An 11206-nucleotide genomic window follows, 5' to 3' on the forward strand; every position below is an offset into this window, starting at 1 on the left:
TGATTTGCAGATATTTTCTCTTACTCTCTGGGTTATTTACTTTGTTGATAGTCTTTTAATGCACAAAAGGTTTTACTTTTCATAAAGTCCAGTTTATTTTTTCTTTTGTTGCCTGTCTTTTTGGTGTCATAGCCAAGAAATCATTGCCAAATCCAATGTCATGAAGCTTTTGCTTTATGTTTTCTTCTAAGAATTTTTAATCTTTAGCTCTTACGTTTAGGTCTTTAGTCCATTTTGAGTGAATTTTCTAATATGCTATTTAGGTCCCACTTCCTTCTTTTGCATGTGGATATCCAGTTTTCCCACCACCATTTATGGAAAAGACTGTCTTTATGCCAATACCACACTCTTTTGATTACTGTGCTTTAGTAAGTTTTGAAATCAGGATGTGTAAGTCCTCCAGCTTTGTTATTTTTCAAGATAGTTTTGGCTATTTGGAATCCCTTGAAATTTCTTATGATTTCTAGGATGGAGTTTTATATTTCTGTAAAAACATCATTGGGATTTTGATAGGGATTCCATTGAATCTGTAGATTGCTTTAGTACGAACATGGTTTGTCTATTTATGGCTTTCTTTCATCAATGTTTTGTAGTTTTCATCTAACCAAGTCTTTCATCTCCTTGGTTAATTCCTAAGTATTTTATTCTTTTTAATGCTATGTTAAATGGAATTGTTCTCTCAGGACTGTTCATTTTACGTAATTTTTACTTGGATTAAACATATTGTGTTTAATACATTACTACATGGGTTTCCCTTTGGCATAAAGGGCCTGGCAATGCAAACTGACATCCTCGACCCCAGACTATTAACACAAAATACTATTCAATTAATCCTTACACTATTCTAGAAGTTCAAAAAGGTTGAGAAGTTTGCAGTCTAGAGCCTTGGAGTTAATAAATGGTAGTGTTTGAAACTGGACTCAGGTCCATGTGACAACTAAGCTCATGGGATTTCGACGTAAAATGTCTCAGTGTAACCACAGCCTACTTAGAACAACCTCTAGCAGGTGGACGCAGGAACCGGAAAAGTGCTACAACAAATCCGTGAGTCCTTTAGCCATTCATAAAACAAACCTACATCTTTTCCGCTTCCGGCACCGCCCCCCTGCCCCCACCATTCACTGTAACAAAGGGCAAACTCCTTGCAACATGTAACCACGGACTTGGAAACCAGTTTGGGACTATCGATCTACTGCTTTTCTGGAGACAGGTAGGCGAGACCAGCAGTAACAAGAGAACTGCACTTCACAGGGGTCTGTCTGCCCAAGCTTTCCTGAAGCACCTGCGCTCGCCACCAGCAGCGTCATTAATCCCGCGAGACGACGGGTCCGCGGAAGGCACAAAATTCCCCCTTTTCTAGAGCCCAGGTTTTTGCCGTCAAGTTAAATTCCGGGGTGCGGAAGTAGCTTTGTCGTGCCGCCTCTAATCGCTCAGAAATCAACCCCAGTTCTACAGGGAAAGCTAGGCCTCCGACCGCTATGGAAGGGCAGCAAGGGCAAGAAAAGCTCGCGACCCTAGCGCTTGCCCAAGCTCATTTCCAGAAGGGCGAGTACGCGGAGGCCGAAGCGCTGTACTCCGCTTACGTTCGCCAGTACGCCTGTGCGGCCTCCGAGAGAGAGGCGTCCGGGAGGTAAGTATCGCGAGAAGTGGGCACAGCGGGACCTCGGCAAGGTGGGCGGCAGGGTCCGTCTAGTCTGGTTTTCGGCTACCCGAGCTCACCGGCGCAGCGGGCAGACGTTTGTCTTTCCAGAAAGGCAGTGAGGGAGCATCCTAGAGCGCAGCCCTCGGCGCGTTCCTCTGGGACACCCATGAAGGTGTCCGGACACCGGGGCGCCGGCTGCCTTTCACCTCGAGTGTCCCCATTCTATGTTACTCTGATCCAGAGTCTTAGAGCGAGACCTGGTGAGGGCGAGGTGCCGTGGGGGCCACGCTAGCACACAGTACCGCAACTCCACGACATCACAGCAGGTGTTTTGTTTTTCACTGTGAAAAATTTAAATATATGGAAATGGTGTGATGAACCTCCAGGTAACCATCACAGGGCTTAAGCATTATCAGTTCCTCCAGGGCATCATATTATTCATCCATTGATGTTTCAGAGTGCATTTCTAGATATTAAGGATTTAAAAAGGTGTAACCACAATATCATTAGCACATAATTGCTAATGTCAAGTTTTGGAATTTTCCTGGTTGATCAATAAAGGTTGTTTTGTTTTGTTTGCTTGTTTGGTTGGTTTTTAGCAGTTGGTTAAAGTCGGGTTGCACGTCAAGTCTTTTAGCCTTTAAGGCTCCCCTTCATTTTTTTGCCTTGCAGTTTATTTGGTGAGGAAACCGGGTCATGTGTCCTGAGAGTTTCCCGTATTTTGGATTTGCTGAATTCAACCCCCTGATGTCATTTAATATGGTCCTCTGTCTCCTACATTTCTTGTGAGTTGGTAGTTAAATCTTGAGGTTTGATCCAATTCAGATACAGAATTATGGTGAGAACACTATTGTAAGTGGTGTTGTGTCCTTCTGTCAGAGAACATGTAATGTCTTTTTTTGTGTGATGTTAGCAACCTTGATACCGACTAGGGTTCTTGGCCTTCCCCAATCAATAGAAACTGATGAGACTAGACAAGAAATTCCGGCAAGGCTTTCTTGGGGCCCCTGCTGCAGCGGGAGGGAGCAAACACAAGTAACAGATTCCCTTGCTCCCCGAGGAGGGGCGAGCTGGTTCCTTATAAGGGGTGAGGGGAGGGGGTGTGTCCGGGGTCCGGCTGGCCGGAGGGGTGGCTTAGGCGGTCTGCCCACCCCTTTGGGGGCGTTGAGTGCAGGGGGCATGCGCGATACCTTGCTTTTGCTCCCGACACCTTGTTTTTGCTCCCGGCTCTTCAGAAATGGCAGTTGGCGTTTGTTTTTGGTTTTGGTCTTGTATCTTGTCCATAATTTGCACCAACTTTTTAGTCCCGTATAGTTTCTTTGTATTTTGTTGCTCAAGGAGATGTTTGTCCAGGTGCAAGCGCTGCAGGTTTTGCCTTTGTTGTTCTTGTTGATTGTGTTGAGTGGTCCAGGATGAAAAAAGAAAGGGCAGCTGAATGAGCAGGTTTTTTGACAGTTCTGAGTTGTCTGCGCTATCACCCTCCTCTCCCCTCAAGGATTTGATTTTTCTTGACAGGATGCCAGCTAGTCTTATCTGTATGAGGCTTATGATTCTTCTCCTGTTTGTTAAACTCACATGGAATTAAATCAGAAACATTTAGTGGCTTTCTTATTTCAGTCATACACCAGACTAATAGTTAATAGAAGTTTTGGGACAAGCAATAAGATGGTACCCACCCCCCCCCAAAGTTAGTAATCATAGAAAATGTAGTTTTCTATTCTTGTTTCAAGCTCTATAAGCATAGACTTATCTAGTAGGTTAATTTTTTTTTATTTTTTAATTTTTTATTGAAGTATAGTTGCTGTACAATATTATATGTTACAGGTATACAATATAGTGATTCACAATTTTTAAAGGTTATACTCCATTTATAGCTATTATAAAATATTGGTTATATACCCTGTGTGGTACAATAATATATCCTTGTAGTTTTTTTTTTTTTTTTTTTTCTCGGTACGCGGGCCTCTCACTGTTGTGGCCTCTCCCGTTGCGTAGCACAGGCTCCGGACGCCCAGGCTCAGCCGCCATGGCTCACAGGCCCAGCTGCTCTGCGGCATGTGGGACCCTACCAAACGGGGGCACGAACCCATGTCCCCTGCATCATCGGCAGGCAGACTCTCAACCACTGCGCCACCAGGGAAGCCCCCTTGTAGCTTATTTTATACCTAATATTTTGTACCTCTTAATCCCCCACCCCTGTATTGTCCCTTCCCCCTTCCCCACTGGTAACCACTAGTTTGTTCTCTATATCTGTGAGTCTGCTTCTTGTTTGTTATATTCACTAGTTTGTTATATTTTTTAGACTTATCTAGTAGGTTTCAAAAAGGATTCATCAGCAACAGGCATCGATGCCTCTAGTCTTGTTACTCCTCCTCCTTTTTTCATCTCAGCCTGAGAGCACAAATTTGTTGTGTGGCAAATGTAATTTCTGCCCCTTACCAGCATAGGAAAGGAAATCTGTGGAGGTTTAGCAGAAGGTTGCTCAGCATGCCTGCATGAGCCTTCTAATTTCCTTATAGTTCTGAAATTCTTCTAGGAACTCATGGTTAAACTGAATTCTGTCATTTCAACTTTCTTCCTTAAATATATCTTTTAGGGTTCGTTTATTTTTAAAACAATGGGTCAGTGAATCATTTTGAAACAGTATTCACAGTCTTTGTATGCCTGCCACTCTGAATGGTTTATAACGTTTTCTTTTAATATCCAAAAGTGCAGCCTTAGCCATAAACGTAATTTCCAAATTTTTTTTTCTTTGCTAAAGTTAGCAAGTGCAAAGAAAAAAAAAATCTACTTTTGGATTAGGTGACTTGGTTATATTCCATCCAAGTAAACACTATCATTACAAAATTCTCAGTATTAAAAAAATTTGGCTTTAACTGTTAGCCCATGTCTTTAAAATATGAAACGATTTCCATAGGGAGAGTAGGCTTTTAGAATTTGTTGTAATGAGATCTGATTCTAAATCAAACATTTGATGATCCTCTGATAATAAGACACTTATAACAAAGTTTTGAAGCTTAGAAAGTTAATGACTAAAGCCTTACATTTTTCTTAATACTCTTTACTGGGCAGCAGTCCAGCTATATCGTAACAGAGAGAGATAAGCGGAGCGTCCCTTCTTGTTCACTAGGATTTAACGGTGGTGCTGGTGGCATCTAGAAGTGTCCATGTACCCAGTCTCTCTCAGTCCTAGCTCACAGAAACAGATATTTTCTGAAGTTTCAGTGATTCCTTTCCATTGTTAGGAAACTTAAACTTGAAGGAGACCCCTAGGCTGTGAGTACCGCTCCTAACAGCAGTAATTACAGTCCCTGTCTGAGATCTCAAGGATCAACATGTTAAGAGAAGTAACTTTTAATGACACCGACTGCGGTCACAAATATTTTCTGAGAACTAGACTTTGAACTGTGGAGTATAACAAAGAATGACAGCTGAGTTCAGCCTGCATCTTCCCTGTTTGGTTCAAATTTGAGAATCCTCTTTGAAAAAAAGAAAGGAAAACAGAATCATCTCTGACATGGAGCAGAGCCCACTGATATTCTCTGTGTACAAGATTTGTCCAGCAGAGGCTGGCGTGTGTGTGTGTGTGTGTGTGCGTGTGTGTGTCCTGTTGAGCTGGTGGCTGGTCAGAGCTGCCTGGATGTCTAACCACTCACAGGAGGCTGCTCACTCAGAGCTCCTTGGACCACCTCTGGAGCCCTCAGATGCAGTGCCGTTTCTGCACACAGGACCCCCAGTGTGGACCAGAGCCATGATGTCCCACTAGCAGGAAGCCAGTCTGGCCTTGGGAAGGATACCTGCTGAGGCTGGAGGGAGGGCGATTCTGTCCCCAGAGAGCACTCCCTAGGGATCAGCGTGTTGATTTTTCACTTAGAGTTAACCTCTGTTTCTTTACTGGTGGAAAATGAGTTAAAATCTCAGTGTTTTGAGATCATTTAAAAATTTGAGGATAAAACTGATTCACTTTATGACATGTCCGTAGCACACTTGAACTTTGGGCTGGCTTTCCCTCCTTGCTTCATTCAATTCTGAGCTGTCTTCTTTGCCTCACTGGCATGTGCTTTAGAAAATAAACATTTTCATATTATATTCAACAAAACAAGTTGACAATGAACAGGGGCTTTGAACACACAGTAAAATGAATGTGCTTTTCAGATTGACATTGCAGTGCTATATAACCTTGCAAATGTAGAAACCAGGATTAAACAAAAATTGACTCCACTGCTTTATTTCCTTGCACTTTGTTTCTTCCGCTTGGTTTTTCAGTGTAGATACTGCATGTTATAGGCTATGAGTTTGACAACACCGGAAAGAGAATGAAAGGGGAAGCAAGAGGAATTTGGCAACACTGTGTTTTTAATGTGAACTTTTTGTTTAAAGCAAATGCAGCCCTGAGGATTTGGCTACTGCATATAACAACAGGGGGCAAATCAAGTACTTCAGGGTGGATTTTTATGAAGCCATGGATGACTACACATCTGCCATAGAAGTCCAACCCAATTTTGAAGTTCCGTATTACAACAGAGGGTTGATATTATATAGGCTGGGTAAGGATCTTTTTCCCCCCTTTTGTCTTTGACTGTATTCTGTGAATTCAGAGCTCTCAAATGTTGTAAAGCTAATGTAGCAATCATCCAGTGTGAAAGTGATGTGAAATTTAGGTTTAGAGCCTGGAGCAAAGGAAGCCACCTGAATTTATTTTAGGCTTTCAGTAGGTGTTACAGACCACAGCGGGGCACTGGGGTGGGAATTGGACCTGGGCACCGGAGTGAGAGTGATCCCATTACTTCGTGCCTCTGCATCCCCAGCTGCGAAATGAGGGTAATGCTTCTGATCCCCTGGGAAGCTTTTCTGAGTTAAAATCTTTGAAGGCATACAAGACAATATAAAGTGAAGGGGTTTTAGATTCTTGGACTAAAGGGACTGTTAGGATCGTTTCTCATTAAAGTGTTAAAAAGAATATTAATTTCCTGTTTCTTAATTTTACTGTAATTATATAAAATAGGTGATATGATTTTGTTGAAATTTTGTGATGATTTAGGCTATGTACCTGTTAAATCCCAGTACGTAAACCCATAACTAATTTTAAGTGTATTAATCTGTAAGGGTACACAAAGTTACTGTGATTCAAACATCCCTACATCATTATCAAGAGGAAAATATTCCTTTAGTAGGAGTGGTTGAAAGCTTGTAAATATAAAAGCAAAAGTATATGTATCCAAACTTTGCTATGAATAATATATAGAAATACTCAGTGTTTTTTCTTTTCCATTTTTTTTGGGTTCTGGTACAGGATACTTTGATGATGCTTTGGAAGATTTCAAGAAAGTATTAGACTTAAATCCTGGATTTCAAGATGCTGTTTTGAGCTTAAAACAGACTATTCTAGACAAAAAAGAAAAGCAAAAAAGAAATTATTGAAAATTTTAACTTAGTTGAAATACTAACTCATGATCCACCTGGCATCTCATTGTCTTTAATTTAAAGCTGGTGTTAAGCTATTTTGATTTATATTTAAGCTAAAGAGATTCATGCATCAGCACTGAAAGTTAAATGATGTACTTAAGGTAGTTAATTTCAGATTGAGTAACTATGTTGAGTGGGTATGCTTTTATGAAGTGTAAATAAGTAAAAAGAATGTATAATTGTATATTATTACAGTAAAATATTTAAAGAAATGTGTGGTGTTTTCTTCAGTAAAACTATTTATTTTGCTATTTTTTATTCCCAACTTTTTATTAAAAAAATCTTACCTCTACAGAAAATGGGAAGTATAGTACAATAAACACTTGTAAACTTTTCACTGAGGTTCACCAGTTGTTAACATTGTGTTAACATATACTTAAATATATAACTTTTTACTGAGCCACTTGAAAATAAGTTGCGCAGATATCACAATACTTTACTCCTAAATATTTCAGCCTGCATTTTCTAAGAAGAGAGACAGCCTTCTTTATAGCCACAATACCGTTATAATACCTAATAAAACTAATAATTCTATAATATCATCCATACCCAGCCCATATTCGAATTCCCCAATTGTTTCCAAAATGTCTTGTGTAGATTTTTATTTCTGGATCTGGAGTCAATCAAGTTACACTGCATTTTGTTGTTAAGCCTCTTTGTGTTCTTTTAATCTACAATAGTCCCCTGCCCATTTTCTCCCCATGGTATTTGCTTTGAGAGCAAAGCTATTTTATATAGCTAGGCTAGAGAGACATAACGTTTGGGCTTAAAAATAAACACATGTCTTGCATGAGAGCAATTTGAAAAAATTCAACTTACACTTGATTTTCTCTAGCAATCGTTGATAAGGTAGTTAAGATTTAAATATCGAGCATCGTTTTTTTGTCTCTGGATAATGACACTAATAATCCCATCATCAGCATTTACTGAATACTCACGATAAGCCAAGAACTGTTCACACTCTATATAATAAATTGTGAGTGGAATGGGGGTGATTAGAGAGGTGAGAAACTGACAAAAAGCACTTAGTAAATAGAAGGCTTTTAAAAAATCTATTTTATTTGGGTGCTGCAATGCTCGATTAGGCTATGATGAAGCTTTCGAGAGCCGGGAAGGATTTGAAGGGAAAACGAGCCAGAGACACCATGTCTCACCTACATTTTTGTGTGTGGGTTTTTATTGTTGAGGTTTGGCTTTCAAAGATTCAGAGCCTGTATCTGGGGATCTCCCAAACTAGTTTATTATTGCTGTGGAAAAAAACTGTTCTGGGGTGGAAATTGCCCTAATCAGGAGAAAAGAGTATGTTTGCCCAGTGTCTCCAGAGGAGGGCTCAGCGTAACTACTGTGACCTTCTCAGATGCAATCACCATCATCACCTTTAAAAGGGTGTTTTGTTCTGTTTTGTTTTGTTTGAGTTTAAGTGATCTCATAAAGCAGAGGACGTAATTGCCTCGTTTGTAGTTCATAAATAATATCTGGCAAAATACATGAAGAATTTGGGCTGCAGGTGAATGAATATTAAAAGGAAATGAAGTTTGAAAGGAAACTAAAATCTCTATTTCTGGAATGATTCACATTTTCCAATATGACTTATCTTATGTTGGAAATGTCTTTGAAAGAATTTATAAAGTTGCCTTAAAATGTAGAAAAATTCCTCTTAAGATAACTTCTTTTAAAAACTTATTTTACAACTTATTAAAAAAATAAAATAAAAAGCAAAGTCCGTAGACCTTGGGAAGGTTTAAAGCCAGTCTATCCTGAAAATCAAATACTTAAAAAATGCTTCGATAACTTTATTTTCTCTTGACTCATGTTCTCTTTTCTTTACTCTTGACTGGGATCAGATGTAATATGAAAAAAAGCTTATTAAAAATTTAATTTGGTTTTGTAGGGTTTTATTATTCAACGTTTCTTCATCCTTTATCAGAAAAAAGTCACTCAAGTTCAGAATCAGAAGTTGCTGTTTTGGAACCCAGACACTTACTTACTTTTCTCAAGTTACCGGAAATAACTAAAGAATAATATATTTTCCTCATGTATTTTCTTCAAAACTTCCGACATTACACATTCAGATTCTAAATTTCTGATTGACTAATACCTTTGCTATCTGCCTTTTTAAAAAACATTTTTTAAGATTTTTTTGATGTGGACCATTTTTAAAGTCTTTATTGAATTTGTTACAGTATTGCTTCTGTTTTCTGTTTTGGTTTTTTGGTGACGAGGCATGTGGGATCTGAGCTCCCCGACCAGGGATCAAACCCGCAACCCCTGCATTGGAAGGCGAAGTCTTAACCACTGGACCACCAGGGAAGTCCTGCTATGTACCTTTTAAAAAAGATGTTATTTTATGTTTGCTGTTGTTTATATTTCCCACATTTCAGTATTTGTTGAGCTCTTTTTCTACTAGAAAAGTGCCCAAACTATATTGTTTTCCAGTTTTTTTCTCTCTACAAACAAGGCAGAAAATTGTGGTTTGTTTAAAGGTTTGTCCTTTACAAAGTAAGGTAAGAGAGAATAAATGGATATAAATTACTTTTGAGCTTAGAAAATAACTTCTAACTCTTAAGCACGGAGCCTTTTTTTTTTTTTTTTTTGTCTGAAATCTGGAACTGAATGAAGCATGTGGACTTCCTTTATGATAACAAACCAAGCCCAGCTGCTGGATGAGCAAATGAAATTTCCAAGTCAGCTTTTAATCATTATCTGTTTGCCCTTTTCTAGATTTTTTCTGGTTTTTCTTCCTTTCACTGGCCTCTCTACCCCTTCCCCCCACAACACTATATAGTCTTAGCCTTCCGCTGTTTCGCAGGTCTTCGTCTTTCTCAATGGGCAGAATATATTTCAGCCCTGCCACTCAGCACAGATCAATTCAGCATACGGCAACACATCTCAATATCTCCATCTCTGCCAAGTCTAATCCCCCTTAAACATCTAACTCTAAGCTTCAAATAATTAAACCCCTATCTTGCTTAACAACTTTAATTTATCCTTGAATATGCTTCTGCTAAGTGAAAAGCCATAAAATGAAAACATTTTACATTCATTTTAATTGGAAAAATTACAAATTCCATCTTAGCCCAAATGCTTTTTGCAGATAGAAAAATATATCACGAAATAATGCCATTTGCAGCAACATGGATGGACCTAGAGATTGTCACACTGAGTGAAGTAAGTCAGACAGAGAAAGACAAATATATGAAATCACTTATATGTGGAATCTTAAAAAAGGGTACAAATGAACTTATTTACAAAACGGAAATAGAGTTACAGATGTAAAAACAAACTTATGATTACCAGGGTGTAAGGGGAGGGAGGGATAAATTAGGAGATTGGGATTGACATATACACACTACTACATATAAAATAGATAACTAATAAGGACCTACTGTATAGCACAAGGAACTCTACTCTGTAATGGCCTATATGGGAAAGGAATCTAAAAAATAGTGGATATAAGTATATGTATAAATGATTCACTTTGCTGTACACTTGAAACTAACACAACATTGTAAATCAACTATACTCCAATAAAAATTAAAATATATATATATCAATTGACTGATAAAGACAAGTTTATATAAGTAATAATTTGGAATTACATAATTACAACAGTTACATAAACTGTAATGGCATGAATGCTTCCTTTACACATCATTTTTTCTGTACCATCAGTTTTATTGAGATACAGAGTGTACAATTCAGTGGGTTTTAAGTATATTCAGAGTTTCTGTACCATTCTCAACTTTTTCAAGCTTTTCGGGTCTCATGGTCTTCTGGCATGCAAAATGCACTTAATGAAGTTATAACACAGAAAAGCACTTTTGGGCAAATTAAAGGCTAAACATGAGAGTGTTTCAAAACACCTAGTAGCACACACACAACACAGATGCAAGAGTCCTAAAAACTGCTGCCTCTTCTGCTTCCATCCAAATAAGTAGCATGATTCCAATTTGGCTCATGTGATGTTCTCTGACAAGAAACTTGTGTGGAGTAAACGGGAGGTGCATCTCTGCCTGAAGCCGTGATGTGGAACTTTCACTTCTTATGGCATATTTATTTAATGTGTTTGGGTGAACAGGTTGTTATTTTAAAAAACTA

General features: G+C 38.8%; 1 protein-coding gene across 1 annotated transcript; it reads left to right on the forward strand.

Annotated features, from left to right (window-relative positions):
* Positions 1-1242: 1242 nt before the first annotated feature.
* On the forward strand, positions 1243-8991 carry TTC32 (tetratricopeptide repeat domain 32). Its single transcript, XM_027113770.1, has 3 exons — positions 1243-1630; positions 6023-6189; positions 6936-8991. The coding sequence occupies exons 1-3, from the start codon at positions 1479-1481 to the stop codon at positions 7061-7063; spliced, it is 447 nt and encodes a 148-aa protein (XP_026969571.1). The 5' UTR covers positions 1243-1478; the 3' UTR covers positions 7064-8991.
* The last annotated feature ends 2215 nt before the right edge of the window (positions 8992-11206 follow it).

The sequence above is a fragment of the Aethalodelphis obliquidens genome, unplaced genomic scaffold (genome assembly GCF_003676395.1).
Source record: "Aethalodelphis obliquidens isolate GAN/ISIS:26980383/991018 unplaced genomic scaffold, ASM367639v1 scaffold12, whole genome shotgun sequence".
NCBI classification, from domain to species: Eukaryota; Metazoa; Chordata; class Mammalia; order Artiodactyla; family Delphinidae; genus Aethalodelphis; species Aethalodelphis obliquidens.